This window comes from Mesoplodon mirus, assembly GCF_964341445.2.
Source record: "Mesoplodon mirus genome assembly, chromosome: 2".
Lineage (NCBI taxonomy): Eukaryota > Metazoa > Chordata > Mammalia > Artiodactyla > Ziphiidae > Mesoplodon > Mesoplodon mirus.
Window position 1 is genome coordinate 99,145,725 of NC_138977.1, and position 22,456 is coordinate 99,168,180.

The following is a 22,456-nucleotide window of genomic DNA, read 5'->3' on the forward strand; positions in this document are numbered from 1 at the left end:
CTATAACTTCACACCTGTTAATAATTGATTGCAGGCTTGTCAAAGGGGGATGGGGGCGGTTGTGAGAGTGGAATGTAAACTTCCAGACACTACTGGCTGTATGGACATAGCACTTCTGGTGCCCCAAAACAGCCACCTGTGGGTCACGGGGGCAAGTGTTTAGCAGCTAAACGTGCAGCAGATGAATGATAAATTCAGGAGCTGTGCAAGCGATTGTGAGGTCTAGACAGTGCACCAGTGCATTTGCAACTTTTAGATTGTTTCTTTTCTTTTCTTTTTTTTTTTTTTAAAGAAATAGGAGGCAATATTCAGCTAAGGAGGTTGGGATGAAAAGGAAGTTTGAGACTGAAGGAAGATGTGAAATATTCCTTATGGGGAAGGGAGAAAGCATATGTGCTAGGGGAGTTTAGTTGGTTTTTGGATATTGGCTGTTAGACATTTGTTGTCATGAATTTAATGTGTTTTCAGTAGTCATGGTTGTGTGTTTTTTCCATCAATGCTGACCTATCCAGGGTTGCATATTTTTTCAAATCATTAAGGATGAAAGAGGAAGTAAGAAAGTAAAGATCACAGAATCTAGTCTGGCCAAGCAGGAAAGGATGGACACAAAAGGGGTGATATATAGTGAAAATGTGGAGAGACAGAAAAATGGGAGGTCTGGAGATTCTACTAGGATAACAAAAACAAGAAGAAATAAATGGTGGTAGTAAATATTTGATGGCAAGAACCTCAAAGGAGCTGGGGGTTTGGACAGAAGAGAAGTAGTAGTTTGGCAGTGCCACTTCTACTGCCTGAGTTGTAAGAGAACCAGTATTTGAGTTTGTGTGGTCTTCAGGGAAGGCACTGTCAGCAGGCAACAATTTTACTTAAAGCATGAAGGTGACAAAAACACACAAGGATGAAGATTAGAATGTAGGGGACTTTGTTGATATTGGACCCTGAATTTCAAAGGACAGTATGGAATTTGCGGGTAGGAAGAGAAATGTGGAAATTTGGATTGGATTAAGGGATATACAAAGAAATTTTAGAGTAAGTGGATGGAACAAGCTTGGAACCATTTTTATTGTCCAAATTCATTACTTACTATCTTCTTGCAGTCACTTACAAATTTGGGCAATAGAGTTCCTACCCAGTATCAATGGAAAATCCCCCTAGATGGATGAGAACACTACTTACACTCTGCCTTAGATACATACATTTTCTCCCCAAATTCTAGAAAATACCAAGATACATAATCTTAAGAATCAAATCTCAGGCTATTTAACTATATTCCAATTTCATAAAAGAAGGCTAAAATGCTCTATGATTAAAGGTAATAAATAGATGATCACTGATTGGCAAATTAATCATCTCAAAGGTTATGTGCTACACAAATGGACTGCAAAACTTACCAACACACTCTGGGTGCATATCAGTTTTCCCTAATTCCAAGGGAATACCTCTCATTTAAATAAAAACAACATTAAGGTAAACAGCACTCTTTAAGACTTCAGTTTTTCTCATTCTCCTACTCTCCAGGAGTGCTTTTTAACAGGAGTGTTACTTTGTTTTAGAAAAGTTTACCTCATATTGAAAGTGGTGAAAGCATGTAAGTCATAGTTATTTTAAATAAAGGGCTGTGTAGTAAATCATTGGATTTGTAATTAAAACGTGTAGACAGTATAATGGAATGTAAAGTGTCTTGAGCTACTCAGTCCACACTAGAAAATTTCCTAATCTGATTTTCTCTTGGCTGAATCCCAATTTTTGTTGGATTTTTCCACTACATAAAATTATGTATTTTTAAAAGATCTGTCAACAAAGTCCCTGGCACTTTTATAAATGTGCTATTTGAGTATGTATTCTAGAATACTTTGGAATGTCATCTGTAGAATTTAAATTTTCAATCAGACATTGAAACGTGCTAATACAAAAATTCTCTCAGTTCCAGAACTGAGATTGATAGTGTAAGATTATAATTTCAAACTGTTTAATTATGAAATAAAGGAAATAAGCCATCAGTATGAAAAGTAATAATTGATCAGCAAAAATATTGACATGATTGAATATTAATATATTACATATACCAAGATGTAAGTTTTAAAAATGGCACATATTCTTTACAATAGTCATTGTCATTGCACTTTTCTCATTTTTCTGCCTTCTTTGAATTTACCACATCTTGCTCGGTTAGGTGTAGAAAGATCTCTAAAATTGCCAGATCTCCCACTCAGTAACTTTCATTCGTTCAATAAAACAATAAAAATGTACCATCTCAGTTAATACCCACAGGAACCCTATTGGTAAAATGATTATGCTCATTTATTTCTATTAGATTTTTTAATGTTTTAAAAAATGTTTTAATTTTTTCCCATTTTTTTCTGTTAGCTTTTCAGTAAACTTTCCCTTTTGCTTGCTAACATACAACTTGAATGCTTTGGCTATTGCATGTATCTTCTCCCAGACTATCATGTCTCTGTTGATTTTGCCTTTGTTATGGAGAGCAATATATATATATTTAAATCATCATATTTTTTCCTCTATAACTTTTGAGGTCTCTGGAGGACATTATGTGTTCCTTATATAAAGAGCCAAATTTCCAACATCATTTGCCAAATAATCCATCCTTTTCCTCCAGATTTTTGCTGCTACACTATTCCATATCAAATCTCTGTTTCTGTGCTCTCTTCTATTCTGAGGACATACACTTCATTCCTCTACCATTACCACATTATTACCAAAACTTGCTTAGTATCTGGTAGAATGAGTCCTCCCATTTTTATCATCTTCTTCAAAACTGCTTTAACTACTCATAGACTTTCATTTTCTTTCACATAAATTTCAGAATCAGTTTCTAAAGTTCTTCTGATATATTCCTTACCATTCTGGAATAATTGATCATGATATTTATGCACCATTAGGTTTTGCTATTTAATAGCTTATTTAGGATTTTTATGTAAGATTTTAAATAAAATGTTCTTATTTATTTTTTATTATCTTAAACTGTCCCTACGTAGTAAGTTATAGTAGTCTCATAAAGTTTTTCTTCTTTTTTGTTTAGGCCTGTCCTATGTGAAAAAAAGGATTATTTGTTACTTTAATATTATATAGAACTTATTTGTAAAATGTTTGGGGTCTAGAGGCTTTTTTGGAGATGTAGCAACAGAAGGATAATTGTTCATGTGCATCTATGCATATTTTATTGGTTATTGATTTCTAATTTAACATCACGATCATCAGAGAATACATTCTGATTGATGTTGATTCTTAGTACTTTATTGAGGCTGCCCTTTGACCTAAAATGTGATTGATTTAAGAATCATTATTTTGGTATTTGGAGCTTTTGTGTATCTATAAAATTGGATTTATTTACTATATTTGCTTAAATTTTCTATAACATTTAAAAATTTTTTCTCACTGACATAAATTTAAGATTATATTTAGATTTCTAGTAATAAATTTAATTAGGAACAACAACATCTTACAGGGCTTCTGTATTAGAAGCAGAATTGTGGTAGAGATTTTGTGTCATTAACTAGGTCTACTCATTGTCCAGGTAACTAGCTGAGGCATAGACTATTCTTTTCTTGGTCCATTAAACTCTAAAAAAACTCTAAAAAAAAAAATCCTAGTAAGATTGTTTTATTCATTGTGAAGGTGAGTAAACTAAGTAATGAAGGTTAAATTACTTGACCAAAATTAAATAAAACTTGTCTGCTTCCTATTGTGTTTCGAGACCTATCTTTGTTCCATTTATTGGCATCTTTAGTAAGTACAAACATGTTTTAAATACTCAGTTGTGCTTTTTTTATGTTTTAGTTGTTCTTACAAGCAGTTTAGAATAAGGTGTTTATTCACAGAAGGGTTATGATGAATGTTGCTGTTGCAAGTTGTTGAAATGAGAGGTGATGATACCATATGGTATGAGAAAGAGTATAACAGCCATTCAACCTGTCAGAACACATTTGGCAAGAATATCAAAAAGTTATGAATTTCCTGACTTATTTTACTTAAGTTAAAAGTTTGTGTATCTTCTAAGTTGCAAAAAAAAAAAAAAAAAAACTGAAAGTAATATATTCTTTAAAATACTTCCTCTCTTTACATTCCAATGACCAGATTTTATCAGCTCTCTTGTCCTAAAGAATCAGTGAATTCTAAGACTCATGTAAGTCTGAAAAACACTGGCCCTTCAATAGTGAACCAGGAAACAGGATTTTAACTATAAGTATTAATAAATAAAAGATAACTTGCCATTATTTTACAGATCTTGAGATGTTTCTTACTAAAACCACAGTTTTTATAGATTACAAGATAAAAATTACTAATTAGAAATACAGATTTCTCTTTATATATTTTGTCACTTTATCTTTCCTATTCAAAGTTTCAAGCTTTCAAAAAATCATAAGAAAATATTAATAAAGTTCAATTTTAGAACATATATCTCAATGAATTTTCATGGACATTTCACATAATTTTATGTCCTTTGTTTCTTACTTTATGATCAAATGATTACATTTAGTGAAACATTGCAGTTACTTAGTGGACTTTTTGACACTGAAGATACAATATATTTATGAATTAAATTTGGATTTCTCATGTAATCCAGAGGACTCTGGGTTTCTATTTTAATGTTCATTAGCATCTGAATATAACCCATTTCAAATGAGAATGTAAAAATTCATAGCATTTACTAAGCCTGAAGAAATCTTAGAATGAAATATTGCATAAACTGAAGCTTTCTAAATATAAATAATAGAGATCATTTCAGAAAGAGACAGTGGTTCCCTCTTCCTCTTTGAATTTCTACTTAATATATGAATTTCCAAAACACTTAAAAGGAAAACTGTGTTTTTTCCCTATAGCTTGTTTTTTGAGGTCAGAAGGTCAATACACAACAGTAAATGTAATAGTACATATGTATATAGTACTTTTTTTTTTTTTTTTTTTTTTTTTTTTTTGCGGTACGCGGGCCTCTCACTGTTGTGGCCTTTCCCGTTGTGGAGCACAGGCTACGGACGCGCAGGCTCAGCAGCCATGGCCCATGGGCCCAGCCGCTCAGCCGTATGTGGTATCTTCCCAGACTGGGGCACGAACCCGTGTCCCCTGCATCGGCAGGTGGACTCTCAACCACTGCGCCACTGGGGAAACCCTGTATATAGTACTTTTGTATGTTAAAATTTTGTGTATTTGAATAATTTTTGTATCTTAAGTTAAAATTCCAAGCCCTTTTATTTAATACACACAACAGCCCTATGAACAGAGTTCTGTATTTATCTGCATTTCACAGAGAAGAATGTGAGGCTCAGAGAAGTTGAATAATTAGCCCAAGTTTGCAGCATTAGTAGAATGCTCAGCTGGCATTGAAATGCAGGCAGGCTGATTCACAAATCCATACATTCAGTCACTATGATATACTATCTTTCATATATTAATAGTAATAAGTAATCATACAGTGGTCTTATTTGCTTCCAACATGATTCCAGAATTCTATATCTTATTTGCATGGAATCTTCCAATTCATTTTTATAAGTCTGAGAGATGGAGATATTAAACTGTAATAGTTTGTAGCTGTCTGTGTACAATATACTAATCCATTATTCATTCTCATAATTGATACTCCTAATTCCTTTCATATATGTTAGTTCTTTGACCATATTATATTGAGTTATAAAAATTTGTATAACATCGAGTTGTGGAGATAATATAATTAAAGTTTTATTAGTCATTGATTTAATATTTATTGATCCTGATTTATTATATTCAATTCTGCCTAATTTCAGACTTACCCAATTCATCAGCAGTGTGAAATCTGTGATTAAAAATTTAATATTGGTGTATGCTCTCAAATCTCCAATACTATTGTAAGGAAATTGAGGCATGGGAATGAAAATGTTTATGATATTTTCAAAACCATTTATTTTAGTTATTTGGTTCATTTCATTCTCCTCAATATTTGTATATGAACAAAATGTAGAAATATAGCTTTTAGTAGTACTACTTTAATAGTAGTAAAATCCACAGTTGAAATAAAATCATCTTCTCTGTTTATAATTTTTATATTTTTATTAAATAACAAATATTTTTAAAGGATTTTTAATATATTTTATAGTTAGTGATTTAAACATAAGACCATGATGAAACATTGCTTAAATTTTACTCAAAAATGTTGAATTACATTCTAAATGACGTTTCCTTTTAATCTTCCAATACTGGTTGAATAAAAGAGAGAGAATTGAATAATAATGTAATTCTAGGATGGTAGAGTCCCACTAATATAAAGTACATTTGAAAGAAATATAAAGCTGTCAAGATTTCTATAATAAGAGTTACTAACTGATTGAGCATTTTCAGTACAGTGAGGTATAAACATTGATATGTTTAGATTTTTCTCTGATCGCTACTCTTCCAACTGTGCTATCTCAAATATCCCTTAACCAACCTGGTAACAGATATCTTAATGCCACCTTAGACAGATCTTGATGCTTTGCCAGTCCATTCTGGTTATTAAATGTCTGACCAAATTAAAACTTAAATAACATCCCATTTAAAACATACTTCCTTTATTGCCTGTTAAGATTTGTGTCTGGGGGATTCGTATAAGTAAAGGTATTTTTTTCCTTCCTCTTTGCACTATTTTATGTATTCTATGAACATTGCAATCTTAAAAGGCCATGTCTTTACTCTTCCAGTTTTAAAGATTGGGGACATATATACACTATTGATACCATGTATCAAATAGATAACTAATGAGAACATACTGTATAGCACAGGGATCTCTACTTAATGAACTGTGGTGACCTAAATGGGAAGAAAATCCAAAAAAGAGGAGTTTATGTATATGTGTAGCTGATTAATTTTGCTGTACAGTAGAAACTAACACAACATTGTAAAGCAACTATACACCAATAAAAATTAATTAAAACTAAATAAATAAAGACTGGGGACCCTGGATTTGGTATTATGACAAAGCAGTGACTCATAGATCACTTGCAAATGAAGTCTGTTAGCTTGGGTTGCTAGAATATGGGTAACTGAATCCTCTTTATCCTCAGTTTGAGAACCTCATTATCAATGAGGGGCAACTGGGAAAGCCCACTCAACATACAGATACATAAGTATTTATTACTTTTTTTTCTTTAATGAAAAATGAAGAATACTTTAATTTTGAGAAACTTACTCATATTACCTTTATCATTCCTACAGTAACTCAAACCAAATCCAAGGGGAAAAATCTTTATTCGTTTGATATAATTAGTTTTATATCAGGGAAAGTAAATTCAGCTGCATACTGAACCTACAAATACTGGAGCACTAACCAGAATGTATATATACATCATGATTGCACTCCTTCTCGCTGTTAAATATACAGTTCACTCACCAACAGCAATTAGCTAATTCGACAATTCCAGAGGATCCCAGAATGTATTAGTCTTGAAGTTGATGAGATCAATAATTCTGCCTAAAGGCATTCATTTTCCTTTACCTGTTGTGGTTTATCAATGACCAGATCTTTTGGCTTGGGGATTAAATTCTCAAATATTGCTCTCATGACTCCATCTTTCTTCACACCAAACCTTACCCATGCCACTATTTTTTAAAATTCTGTACTATTTTATATAATAAAAGGGAAAGTTTAAAACTATTTTTTAAATTAATGTTCTTTATATCTTGAATTTTATGTAATATTTCCTTCAAAAACTTTGTCAAAAAACATTATACTTTGAACTGTTAAAGTCAGAGAAAGAATATCCTATAACTAATCTGATTCATTCATATTGTTTCTGTCCATTTATCATCTGTCTATACTGATATACTATATTATGAGTCTTTATATCATAGCATTAATTTATAAATTAATGTTTTCATTAAGAAATCTATCCTCTTGAAGATATATTTTTTGCTAAGCTTCTATGGGGCTAGATTTTAATGTTCTTTGGAATTGTAGAATATATAAGCATATGCATAATTATTATCAATCTATTCAGAGGCCCCTAACAATTCTGATCTTGATTCTAATGATCACTTTTATAGATGATTTTATGACATTAATGTTTAAATAAAGCTTTCAAATTTAGATGTAAGAATAAAATGATAAAATGTCTGATAAAAGAAAAGTGAATATGCTAAAGAAAGGAGGGTCTTTTTTTCTTACTGTGTCTTGAAAATTGTTTATACAATATGTTTTACCTCATTTTCAGTGTCACCATTTATAAATTCTAAGATAACCTGTAAGTTCCTATTAATGTCTGCCAAGATCATCTTAAGCCTTTGTGTCCATATTTTCATAAAACCTTAAAATAATTGCAGTAAAATTGTTTCAGTCCTACACCTTGGAATGAAGTTTTATTTCAATGGACCTTCATTGGTAAATCAAAATGAAAATTATTCAGCTTTAGAAACTAGTTATGTAGATATGTTTTTTAGAATAAAAAAATGAATCTATAGCATACAGCTTTAGCACCATAACTGGTGGCAACATTATCATCAATTTTAGATTTGATGGAGAGACATTCTAAAACTAGATACTCTAAGCCAATAGAATATCTGACAAAATGATGGAAGGCACTGAAATATTATAGATAATATTTAGTGATCTTTAGATTTTGAACCATTGTATATTATTCATGTCATCCTGGAAGTAAAATTAATGAATAGTTCTTTGCCATTAGCATGAATTTCTATACTGAATATGAACTAAGGATTCTTATAGCTAAAAGATACAAATTAAATGCTTTAGCAATTATTGCATAGGCTAAGACTCTATAAAAAATACACTAAATTATAGTTGCTTAAACGTAGATGGGTCTAGAATAAGTGGTCTAAATCTAATACGGTGGCTCCACATCAATAAACAGCTTTCTTTCTAGGTCTGTCACTTTCTCCTAGAGAAAGAGAAGGAAAAAAAATGGTCAAAGAAAGACCAATTCCAATCCCTTAATTGGCAAGACCCAGAAATGCCACAGTTCACTTCTGTTCACATTCTTGTGGACACTACTTAAACACATAGGTATAGCTAACTCTAAGTAAAGCTGGAATTGCTATCTTTGTTATTGAGTAGAGCAAGCGGCTGATCCCTACAATTACCAACAAAAACTGCTGAATTGCACCCTGATATCTCTCTTTAATGATTCTTATTAAAGGCAAACATCTCACTCCAGCAATTACAGTGCAAGTTCTGTATTTTATTTTTTGAAATATTTGTATAGCTTAATAAAAATTTGTGGAGTATTTTTGCATGTTTTCCTACATGCTAACATTTGAAACTTTCTTTACTTAACATTGTACTATACAGATTAAAATACAGTCATTCCAATCATGAACTTGGCATCACAGATGGAATATATTGATGCAATGGGAATGCATATAATGGAATAAATATCATTTTATTAAGTTCTGTAAGTTTTCAATGTTAGCAGAAGTACAGGATTTTCTTGTTTGGCACAGTTTACAGCTGTTAAATATGATCAATTCTTAGAAATTCTTCTCTCTTTATCTTTTCACATACATGGCTTTATTTAAATTTCTCTTGGAATTTCATTTCCTGGCTTAAAACTCTAGTCCAGCACTGTCCAATTGAACTTTCTGTGAAGACAGAAATGTTCTAGAACTACACTGTCCAATATGGCAGCTACTGAAGCTTTTAAGTACTTGTAATGTAACTAGTGTGATTAAGGAACTGAATTTTAAACTTTATCTCATTTTAATGAATTTAAATTTAACCAAACTCATGCGGCCAATAACTCCATATCAGACAGCATGGTTAGTCACTCCCTGCACCATCTACAAACTTATTTCTGCCACATCTATTTTACAGCATAATATTACTCCTGAAACATCCTCAAATAATTTAACTATTCAACATTTATTATTTGGTGTTTTTTTAATATTTATTGGAGTATAATTGCTTTACAATGATGTGTTAGTTTCTGCTTTATAACAAAGTGAATCAGTTATACATATACATATGTTCTCATATCTCTTCCCTCTTGCGTCTTGCTCCCTCCCACCCTCCCTATCCCACCCCTCTAGGTGGTCACAAAGCACCGAGCTGATCTCCCTCTGCTATGAGGCAGCTTCCCACTAGCTATCTATTTTACGTTTGGTAGTGTATATATGTCCATGCCACTTTCTCACTTCGTCACAACTTACCCTTCCCCCTCCCCATATCCTCAAGTCCATTCTCTAATAGGTCTGTGTCTTTATTCCTGACTTACCCCTAGATTCTTCATGACATTTTTTTTCTTAAATTCCATATATATGTGTTAGCATACGGTATTTGTCTTTCTCGTTCTGACTTACTTCACTCTGTATGACAGACTCTAAGTCCATCCACCTAACTACAAATAACTCAAATTTGTTTCATTTTATGGCTGAGTAATATTCCATTGTATATATGTGCCACATCTTCTTTATCCATTCATCTGATGACGGACACTTAGGTTGTTTCCATTTCCTGGGTATTGTAAATAGAGCTGCAATGAACATTTTGGTACATGACTCTTTTTGAATTATGGTTTTCTCAGGGTATATGCCCAGTAGTGGGACTGCTGGGTCATATGGTAATTCTACTTGTAGTTTTTTAAGGAAGCTCCATACTGTTCTCCATAGTGGCTGTACCAATTCACATTCCCACAAGCAGACCAAGAGTGTTCCCTTTTCTCCACACACTCTCCAACATTTATTATTTCTAGATATTTTGATGATGGCCATTCTAACTGGTGTGAGATGTTATCTCATTTTAGTTTTGATTTGCATTTCTCTAATAATTAATGATGTTGATCATTCTTTCATGTGTTTGTTGGCAGTCTGTATATCTTCTTTGGAGAAATGTCTATTTAGGTCTTCTGCCCATTTTTGGATTGGATTGTTTGTTTTTTTGTTATTGAGCTGCATGAGCTGCTTATAAATTTTGGAGATGAATCCTTTGTCAGTTACTTCATTTGCAAATATTTTCTCCCATTCTGAGGGTTGTCTTTTGGTCTTGTTTATGGTTTCCTTTGATGTGCAAAAGATTTGGAGTTTCATTAGGTCCCATGTGTTTATTTTTGTCTTTATTTCCATTTCTCTAGGAGGTGAGTCCAAAAGGATCTTGCTGTGGTTTATGTCATAGAGTGTTCTGCCTATGTTTTCCTCTAAGAGTTTGAGAGTTTCTGGCCTTACATTTAGGTTTTTATTCCATTTTGAGCTTATTTTTGTGTATGGTGTTAGGGAGTGTTCTAATCTCATACTTTTACATGTCCCTGTCCAGTTTTCCCAGCACCACATATTGAAGAGCCTGTCCTTTCTCCACTGTACATTCCTGCCTCCTTTATCAAAGATAAGGTGACCATATGTGCGTGGGTTTATCTCTGGGCTTTCTATCCTGTTCCATTGATGTATCTTTCTGGTTTTATGCCAGTACCATACTGTCTTGATTACTGTAGCTTTGTAGTGTAGTCTGAAGTAAGGGAAACTGATTCCTCCAGCTCCATTTTTTGTTCTCAAGATTGCTTTGGCTATTCGGGGTCTTTTGTGTTTCCATACAAATTGTGAAATTTTTTGTTCTAGTTCTGTGAATAATGCCAGTGGTAATTTGATAGGGATTGCATTGAATCTGTAGACTGCTTTGGGTAGTAGAGTCATTTTCACAATGATGATTCATCCAATCGAAGAACATGGTATATCTCTCCATCTATTTCTCTCATCTTTAATTTCTTTCATCAGTGTCTTATAATTTTCTGCATACAGGTCTTTTGTCTCCTTAGGTAGGTTTATTCCTAGATATTTTATTCTTTTTGTTGCAGTGGTAAATGGGAGTGTTTTCTTGATTTCACTTTCAGATTTTTCATCATTAGTGTATAGGAATGCCAGAGATTTCTGTGCATTAATTTTGTATCCTGCTACATTACCAAATTCATTGATTAGCTCTAGTAGTTTTCAGGTAGCATCTTTAGTTTTCTCTATGTATAGTATCATGTCATCTGCAAACAGTGACAGTTTTACTTCTTCTTTTCCAATTCGGATTCCTTTTATTTCCTTTCTTCTCTGATTGCTGTGGCTAAAACTTCCAAAACTATGTTGAATAAGAGTGGTGACAGTGGGCAACCTTGTCCTGTTCCTGATCTTAATGGAAATGCTTTCAGTTTTTCACCATTGAGGACGATGTTGCCTGTCGGTTTGTCATATATGGCCTTTATTATGTTGAGGAAAGTTCCCTCTATGCCTACATTCTGGAGGATTTTTATCATAAATGGGTGTTGAATTTTGTCAGAAGCTTTCTCTGCATCTATTGAGATGACCATATGGTTTTTCTCCTTCAATTTGTTAATATGTTGTATCACATTGATTGGTTTGTGTATATTGAAGAATCTTTGCATTCCTGGAATAAACCCCACTTGATCATGGTGTATGATCCTCTTAATGTGCTGTTGGATTCTGTTTGCTAGTATTTTGTTGAGGATTTTTGCATCTATATTCATCAGTGATATTAGCCTGTAATTTTCTTTCTTTGTGACATCCTAGTCTGGTTTTGGTATCAGGGTTATGGTTGCCTCATAGAATGAGTTTGGGTGTGTTCCTCCCTCTGCTATATTTTGGAAGAGTTTGAGATGGATAGGTGTTAGCTCTTCTCTAAATATTTGATACAATTCGCCTGTGAAGCCATCTGGTCCTGGGCTTTTGTTTGTTGGAAGATTTTTAATCACAGTTTCAATTTCAGAGCTTGTGATTGGTCTGTTCATATTTTCTATTTCTTCCTGATTCAGTCTTGGCAGGTTGTGCTTTCTAAGAATGTGTCCATTTCTTCCAGGTTGTCCATCTTATTGGTATAAAGTTTTTTGTAGTAATCTCTCATGATCTTTTGTATTTTTGCAGTGTCAGTTTTTACTTCTCCTTTTTCATTTCTAATTCTATTGATTTGAGTCTTCTCCCTTTTTTTCTTGATGAGTCTTGGTAATGGTTTATCAATTTTTTTATCTTCTCAAAGAACCAGCTTTAAGTTTTATTGATCTTTGCTATCATTTCCTTCATTTCTTTTTTATTTATTTCTGATCTGATCTTTATGATTTCTTTCCTTCTGCTAACTTTGTGTTTTTGTTTGTTTGTTTGTTTGTTCTTCTTTCTCGAATTGCTTTAGGTGCAAGGTTAGGTTGTTTATTCAAGATGTTTCCTGTTTCTTAAGGTAAGATTGTATTGCTATAAACTTCCCTCGTAGAACTGCTTTTGCTACATCTCATAGGTTTGGGGTCGTCCTGTCTCCATTGTCATTTGTTTCTAGGTATTTTTTGATTTCCTCTTTGATGTCTTCAGTGATCACTTCGTTATTAAGTAGTGTATTATTTAGCCTCCATGTGTTTGAATTTTTTACAGATCTTTTCCTGTAATTGATATCTAGTCTCATAGCGTTGTTGTCAGAAAGGATACTTGATACAATTTCAATTTTCTTAAATTTACCAAGGCTTGATTTGTGACCCAAGATATGATCTATCCTGGAGAATGTTCCATGAGCACTTGAGATAAATGTGTATTCTGTTGTTTTTGGATGGAATGTCCTATAAATATCAATTAAGTCCATCTTGTTTAATGTATCATTTAAAGCTTGTGTTTCCTCATTTATTTTCATTTTGGATGATCTGTCCATTGGTCAAAGTGGGGTGTTAAAGTCCCCTACTATGAATCTGTTACTGTCGATTTCCCCTTTTATGGCTGTTAATATTTGCCTTATGTATTGAGGTGCTCCTCTGTTGAGTTCATAAATATTTACAATTGTTATATCTTCTTCTTTGATCGATCCCTTGATCATTATGTACTGTCTTTCTTTGTCTCTTCTAATATTCTTTATTTTAAAATCTATTTTATCTGATATGAGAATTGCTACTCCAGCTTTCTTTTGGTTTCCATTTGCATGGAATATCTTTTTCCATCCCCTCACTTTCAGTCTGTGTGTGTCCCTATGTCTGAAGTGGGTCTCTTGTAGACAGCATATATATGGGTCTTGTTTTTGTATCCATTCAGCCAGTCTGTGTCTTTTGGTTGGAGCATTTAATCCATTTACATTTAAGGTAATTATCGATATGTATGTTCCTATTCCCATTTTCTTAATTGTTTTCAGTTTGTTATTATAGGTCTTTTCCTTCTCTTGTGTTTCTTGCATAGAGAAGATCCTTTAGTATTTGTTGTAAATCTCGTTTGGTGGTGCTGAACTCTCTCAGCTTTTCTTGTCTGTAAAGGTTTTAATTTCTCCATCAAATCTGAATGAGATCCTTGCGGCATAGAGTAATCTTGGTTGTCAGTTTTTCTCCTTCATCACTTCAAATACATCCTGCCACTCCCTTCTGGTTTGCAAAGTTTCTGCTAAAATATCAGCTGTTAACCTTATGGGGATTCCCTTGTGTGTTATTTTTTTTTCCCTTGCTGCTTTTAATATGTTTTCTTTGTATTTAATTTTTGACAGTTTGATTAATATGTGTCTTTGAGTGTTTCTCCTTGGATTTATCCTGTATGGGGTTCTCTGTGCTTCCTGGACTTGATTAACTATTTCCTTTCCCATATTAGGGAAGTTTTCAACTATAATCTCTTCAAATATTTTCTCAGTCCCTTTCTTTTTCTCTTCTTCTTCTGGAACCCCTATAATTCGAATGTTGGTGCCTTTAATGTTGTCCCAGAGGTCTGTGAGACTGTCCTCAGTTCTTTTAATTATTTTTTCTTTATTCTGCTCTGCAATAGTTATTTCCACTATTTTATATTCCAGGTCACTTGTCCGTTCTTCTGCCTCAGTTATTCTGCTATTGATCCCTTCTAGAGTATTTTTAATTTCACTTATTGTGTTGTTCATTGTTGCTTGTTTCATCTGTAGTTTTTCTATGTTCTTGTTAAATGTTTCTTGCATTTTCTCTATTCTATTTCCAAGATTTTGGATCATCTTTTCTGTCATCATTATGAATTATTTTTCAGGTAGACCGCCTATTTCCTCTTCATTTTTTAGGTCTGGTGGGTTTTTATCTTGCTCCTTCATCTGCTGTGTTTTTTTCTGTGTTCTCATTTTGCTTATCTTACTGTGTTTGGGGTCTCCTTTTTGCAGGCTGCAGGTTCATAGTTCTCGTTTTTTTTGTTGCCTGTCCCCAGTGGCTATAGTTGTTTCAGTGGGTTGTGTAGGCTTCCTGGTGGAGGGGACTAGTGCCTGTGTTCTGGTGGATGAGCCTGGATCTCATCTTTCTGGTGGGCAGGTCAACGTCTGGTGGTGTGTTTTGGGGTGTCTTTGGACTTATTATGATTTTAGGCCACATCTCTGCTAATGGTTGGGGTTGTGTTCCTGTCCTGCTAGTTGTGTGGCATAGAGTGTCCAGCACTGTAGCTTGCTGGTCGTTGAGTGAAGCTGGGTGTTGGTGTTTAGATGGAGATCTCAGGGAGATTTTTGCCGTTTGATATTATGTGGAGCTGGGAGGTCTCTTGTGGACCCGTGTCCTGAAGTTGGCTCTCCCACCTCAGAGGCACAGCACTGACTCCTGGCTCGAGCACCCAGAGCCTTTCATCTACACGGCTCAGAATAAAAGGGAGAAAAAGTAGAAGGAAGGAAGGAAGGAAGGAAGAAGAGAAAAGAAAAAAATAAAGTAAGGTAAAATTAAATAATTAAAATTAAAAAATAATTATTAAGAAAAAAATTTTTAAGTAAAAAACAAAAAACAAAAAACAGACGGATAGAACCCTAGGACATATGGTGAAAGCAAATCTATACAGACAAAATCTCACACAGAAGCACACACATACACACTCGCAAAAAGAGGAAAAGCGGAAAAAATAATAAATCTTGCTCTCAAAGTCCACCTTCTCAATTTGGGATGATTCGTTGTCTATTGAGGTACTCCATTGATGCAGGGTACATCAGGTTGATTGTGGAGATTTAATTCACTGCTCCTGAGACTTTGGGGAGAGATCTCCCTTTCTCTTCTTTGTTTGCACAGCTCCCGGGGTTCAGCTTTGGATTTGGCCCCGCCTTTGCATGTAGGTCGCCGTAGGGCATCTGTTCTTCGCTCAGACAGGACGGGGTTAAAGAGCCGCTGATTAGGGGGCTTTGGCTCACTCAGGCCTGGCGGAGGGAGGGTTATGGAATGCGGGGCGAGCCTGCGGCAGCAGCGGCCAGTGTGACGTTGTACTAGCCTGAAGTGCGCTGTGTGTTCTCCCGGGGAAGTTGTCCCTGTATCCCGGGACCCTGGCAGTGGTGGGCTGCACAGGCTCCCCGGAAGGGGGGTGTGGATAGTGCCCTGTGCTCGCACACAGGTTTCTTGGTGGCGGCAGCAGTAGCCTTAGAATCTCATGCCCGTCTCTGTTGTCCGTGCTGTTAGCCTCGGCTCGCGCCCATCTCTGGAGCTCCTTTAAGCAGTGCTCTTAATCCCCTCTCCTCACACACCAGGAAACAAAGAGAGAAGAAAAGGTCTCTTGCCTCTTCAGCAGGTCCGTACTTTTTCCCGGACTCCCTCTGGGCTAGCCGTGGTGCACTAACCCCTTCAGGCTGTGTTCATGCTGCCAGTCCTCTCCCTTATTATTTGGTGTTTTATTCTTTGGGTAAGAAATTCTGTATTTTCACTGTGAAAATAGTCTAATAATAACTATGTGATATTTATCAAACACAATATGTCAGACACTGTTCTGAGCACTCAATACACAGTATATCATTTCATTATCACAAGAAAATTACCACCATTTTATAGATGTATAAAGTGACACAACCACAGGCTAATTAATTTTTGCCTAAGATCAAATAGCTAGTAAGTGAATTAAGTTAGGATGTAAACCTCAGGCAAACTGGCTTCAAAGCCCAGGCTCTCACTCTATTCTTTACCCTTTCATCACCCTGGAGAGTAAGGTTTTTTTTTTTTATCAGTGGTTCTCTTTGTTCAAAATGCATCACAGTTGGAGCCTTTCTAAGAGCTTTACTTGTATATGCATAATATCAGAAACGATTGCCTCTTGCAAGAGGTAAGAGAAAAGAGGACACAGTTTTCTGTTTCTTTTCTGTCCTATCACAATTCACTGAGCAGCAACTATGTTTGTAAAAAAATATCCCCTAACTAGTCTTTACTAATTTGGTGCTTGGATCTCATTTTATCAGGATGATACTAAATAGATTAGTATATATAAGTGAGAATGAACAGGTGCCATCTGTTTGCTCCTATTACTACAAAAGATTATTCAAAATTTTTTCTCAGTGCACTATCAGAAAGAATTTTAAAGTAGTTTGGTTGATTATTTTTAAAGAGCTATAATGTTCAGATTTAACTCAGGTCAATCATCTGCAAGTTAAAATTACTCAGAAGTGTACTGTCCATAATTAAGTAATCTTACCTACTAATATTATACAATAAGAAGACCTTTAGGTGACATGAAATCTGTCATTTTAAGTATGCCCCCAAGCCTTTTCCAGATTGCTCATAAGATTTCTCATTCTCTAGAGAAATGTGATCTCTTAGAAATAAATGTCTCTGTCAAGTCACAAGTAATATGAGCACATGATGAAAAAATGGAATTTTTTAGTCTCATAAGGGATATTGCAGTATTGTAAAATTGATTTTATTCCTCGTTATTTAAGTTCTCATGGTCATTTTAGCATTTACCTTTTAGATATAAAGGGAAGTTTATGATACCTTTTAGGGAGGTGGGGGACAGAGGCCTTTGGGGACCAGGAGAATATTTTTCATATGAAATTCTTTGTCATAAAATGCTAATGTTGGTGTTCTTGTCTTTATGTCTATGCATTCTTTAGCTATGAGGATAACAGACCCTTCATCAAGTAAGAATGACCTGAATGGCTGATAAATTCCATTTATCAGTGTGGTCCCATGAACCAGCTGTCAGATCAGTACTGAAAAATCATTAGAGCTTCTGTCATTCACATTGAGGCAGAAGAGCAAACTGTGCAGGAAAATAATCAGGCATACAACTTCTATGCATAATAAATATGCTGCAGGTGTTTTGCCAGAAAAATTCTGCTTCACCTCTTTTAATTGGATATCACCTGAATTTAGCGCCACAGTAATAGCAACTTCATGTGGTACAGACTTGTTTTGCTTTTAATAGATTTCTCCTTTCATTTCAGTGTGCTCCTCTGTGTTGCATATGTCCTCATTTCTGTTGTTTGTTTGGACATCATTCATCTAAAATTATTTCGTGATTTAGTGTTATATCTTCAAATGATCTCAGGGGTATGAAACTACCCAATTGCAAATGAAACTAATGAATTTTTAGGTTAAATATCCAAAAGAGGGGAAAATACCTCCTTCAAAAATTAAACTTTATATATGCAAAATTGTCTCTTTCAAATTCGATACGTCACTTGATTGTTGATCTAATTGTTTATGAACGTATCTTTTAAATTTCTAAAACAAATCTACAAGTCTGTACTAATCTATAAGCATAAACACAAATGCTAATATTTGGGCTTTTTTTCCTTTGTACATTTTAAAATTACATGTCCTGTAATTAAGATTGGCAACCTTTGGGTGACCTTGCTGTAGACTTTCAGTTTGTTCTTCTGGTGAAGAGTCCTTTGTTTTCATTTTCTCCAATACCATTTCACTTACTTCTTCATGTTCTTGCTTATTTTTTTCTTTGCAAGTTGGGCTCATCACTCTTTTATATCATTAACACTTGGGCCCATCATGTGTTTTCTAGTGGATAATAGCTGGCTAGAGTATTTTATCCTATCATTTTATTTCTAAATCTGAATAGCAATTTTGACTTAATGGCGACTCTCCCCATTTTTCCTTATTCCAATACCTGTAAACAAATAAGAGCTTTACCTTGAAAGTTCTCATACTTCTGAATCTGCTTGTAAAATAAGATATTAATATCTAAGATGTTTTCTAATTTGTATAAGCAAACATGCCACATACAATGGCAAGCTTCCTTTAGGGATTCTTTATTCAAGAATATTAAAGTTTTAAATTAAGCACATTAAATTTAGTGGATGTTTACATTTGAAATATAGTGGCTGACGGTTGTAGAAGAAAAATGGTAAATATTTGAGATTAATTTTAATAAGACTTTAATAATATTTGACTACTTTGGGACATATCTTTCTTAAGACGTAGTTCTCTCTGAAAAAATTATTAAACCCAGCTTCAGATTATAGTAAACATATATGATTTTCCCCCTTCATTTTGCAAAGTTTCAATCCCCATATTTATTCCTTAGACAATGTAAATAGCAGATAGTAGTCTGCTAAAAATAAATATTAGATTACCATGTTCAGGAAAGTATACTGGGAAAGGAAAAGGTGGGTTCATAAGAATATAGAGATCTAGACTGTTTTGGTCCTATTCTATATACTTAGAGAGAAGTTGAGAAGATTCCATTTTCAGTTATTGGATTCCTGTCTATTGGAAAGAGTTATTTTATTTTGATAGTAAATACATAATACATAGCTACAAATATGTGGGCTTTTGTCACCCATTTATTACTATTATGACTGGCAGCTTGGAGGAAACTAAGGGAATGGAGTGAGAGTGAGAATTTGTCTTCAATTCTGGACTACTTTGTTCATCCCTCTCCATCCCATTCTCAGCTTCATTTTCTCCCGCGAGTTTGCAGACACTTCAAAGACATGAAGGTGTCCTGAACTGTTGGGCTTCTTTTCAACAAAGCTGCCAATTGCCTGGTGTCCGAAGTCTAGTCCAACATAACCCAAGACACAGCAATCCAAAGGCTGAAAGAGTAGATGGTGATCTAGAGGGGAACTATTTTTTCCCATTTACTGTATCTCACACTTGTTCTACTTAACTATAGAATCAGAAAAATAGAAGTTTCAAATTTTATACAATCTTCCATATACTGGTTCCTTCTGTTCTTGTCTATAAACACTAAATTTTTTATGGAAAAAAGAGGAAATTTGGAAAAATGGGGTAAAAGTGTATCAGATGAAGAGTCCAATGAAACAAATGTTTGATTAATGGAAAGAGTCCAATCAAACAAATGTTATCATACCAATGAGACCAGTGGAGACTAACATAGCTTTACAGACTCTTCCCCCTTGCCATTCACCATAATTACATATCCATACCATTTGCATATGTGCTGCAAATACATGAATAATTTAATAGTACAAATCTGCTTTTGCATAAGTGAATTTCTGTGTTTATAGCATCTTCATTCATGTATATCTCCTCAAGCTTGAAAACATGTAAGTTCTCATTAAAATCTTAAAGTACTTATACCACCTGTCTTACATTTTCTGTCAATAAAACTGTAACATTTTTTTCAGTGTCAGTATTGTTGATACAACATGACTGTGTTAATTAAAGACAAATTATTTGATAACCCTTAATTTTCTCTTCTCTCTGCAGGTCATGGGTTATAGGTGCAATAGCTCTTCTCTGCCTATTAGGATTGACCTGGGCCTTTGGACTCATGTATATTAATGAAAGCACAGTCATCATGGCGTATCTCTTCACCATTTTCAATTCTCTACAGGGAATGTTTATATTCATTTTCCATTGTGTCCTACAAAAGAAGGTAAGCTAGCATTCTCTGTTCAAGAATAAATAGCATATATACTATGACAGCAAAGTACCCATAACATAAATCATTCTTGATGTGTTTGTCTCTAAGAAATAAATATATTACTTAATTGATTTTATTTTTATAATAGTAAAGACAAAACAGACATAAAATGAAAGCATAAAAATTGGCAAATGTGCTTAACAGCAAAAAAACAGAATCAAAATATTTTGATTTGGACAATGTACAAAAATTATATTCGTATAGATTTGACCTTATAGTCTTTAATATTTTTATTGGCAGACACATGGAATTTGTATATTAGGGAGTAGATTTTCTAAGATGTTATGGAGGCATGGGATATATGTATATATATACATATATGGCATGGCATAGCAAATATATGTTTTTCTTTTTAAAAAATACTAATTTGTATTGATATATTCTAGAAAATATAATTATCTAAACATTTTATGATAAAAACATTTATTTTTTAAATGAATGGTGGAAACTTAGTAAATATCTCTGTATTTCTTTAAAAGCATCTTTTATAAAATCTATGATTTTGATTAGAATGCAATATTTAATTTTAATATTGGTCTATTTTTATGATTTTTCACATCTTTAAGGCCAATATATTCATTTTCAAAGTTGATTTTAGCAACTAAATACTTACATTGCATTTTTTTATCTCAAGATTGATTTTCTCTTCTTACACTGTTTAACTCTATTATAAATGTGGTCTTTGTAGTTCTGACCATATAGACCCCTGAGCCAGGACTGGGTCTGAATCCTAGCTCCTCTACTTAAAGGTTTATGTGACTTTGGGCCATTTAATTAACCTTTATATGCCCCAGTTTCATCATGTGTAAAATGGAGGTAATAAAAATAATTTTGAGATATTGAGAGGTGGCTCTGAAAATGAAATGGCAAGAAGTGAATTTTTTTTTCTAAGAAAAAAAACTATAAGACCTAAAATTGTTTTTGGAAAATAAAGAGTAAAGATATCCACCTCTACGATTTTTGGCTTAAGAGACTAAGGGAACCTCAAATAAAAGTTGAGAAAGGTGTCTACTTGTTGAGATGCATCCAGTTTTATCCTGTTTCAGTTTTATGTAGTGGTAGGTATTAAAAATGTGTTGGCACGATCTTAAATACAGGCTAGAATAGAATTGATTACTCAGACCTGTAAATGTAAGTTACAGAAAAGAAAAGAGTTTATGATGTTAGAATGGATGGATTCTAATCTAATGGATTAGAATTAACTTAGAAAAGAGGTTGTGTTGGAAGGGATGAATCTTCCCAAATACTTAGTGTACATACACCCCAAATTGCCATCATTTAACCTAATAAAGCTATTTTTTACTCATTGCCCAATTGATGAGTGTGCCTCATAGAGGGACACAGGCCAATGAAAGCTCAGCCAACCTCACTGTTCAATTTCCACAACCACCTTGGGTGTTGACATCTAGCAGATAGTCTGAGAAAGAGAGAGAAGATCTTGTATAAAAAGTCTGGAAGTGGTTCACATCACTTCTACTCACCTTCCGTCAGATAGGACACTATAAATAATACCAACTAAACTGCAAGGAAAACTGGGAAACATACTCTACTTTTTGTACCCCAGGAAGATGAGGAATTGGGTAAGTCTAACACAGTCTAACACACTTGATGATTATGAAGAGTAGGAGACATTAATAATGAGTAAGAATAGAAATAGAAGGAAGAAAGTGTTTGAGGAGAAGAATGAGAAGATAAGACCTAAATGAAAGATAAGGGGGAAATGTCCAGAAGTAGACACTTGTCAGTATTATAAAACACTTCAGAGAAGTCAGAAAGACTAAGCACTTGGAAGGATTTCTAGATTTTGGTAGAAAAAAACTATCACTGATTGTCAAGAGCAATATGTAGAATGATGGGTGCAAAATCAGGAGATTAAGGGAAAGGATGACATTTGTCCATATAAATAAGGGAATATTGGGCCATCATATTTAGTTATACTAACATC

The 22,456-nt window shown here is 33.9% G+C and overlaps 1 protein-coding gene across 22 annotated transcripts in view; it reads left to right on the forward strand.

The window, feature by feature from the left end:
- ADGRL3 (adhesion G protein-coupled receptor L3) overlaps nt 1–22,456 on the forward strand; it is a 590,718-nt gene that overhangs the window by 523,172 nt on the left and 45,090 nt on the right. For 13 of the 22 annotated variants that reach the window (XM_082611711.1, XM_082611707.1, XM_082611717.1 and 10 more), the window contains 2 exons: nt 17,717–17,743; nt 20,295–20,463. In XM_082611711.1, coding sequence (XP_082467837.1) covers nt 17,717–17,743; nt 20,295–20,463 — 196 coding nt within the window. The remainder of the gene's footprint in view (nt 1–17,716; nt 17,744–20,294; nt 20,464–22,456) is intronic. The other 9 variants (XM_082611713.1, XM_082611706.1, XM_082611712.1 and 6 more) reach the window with 1 other exon arrangement.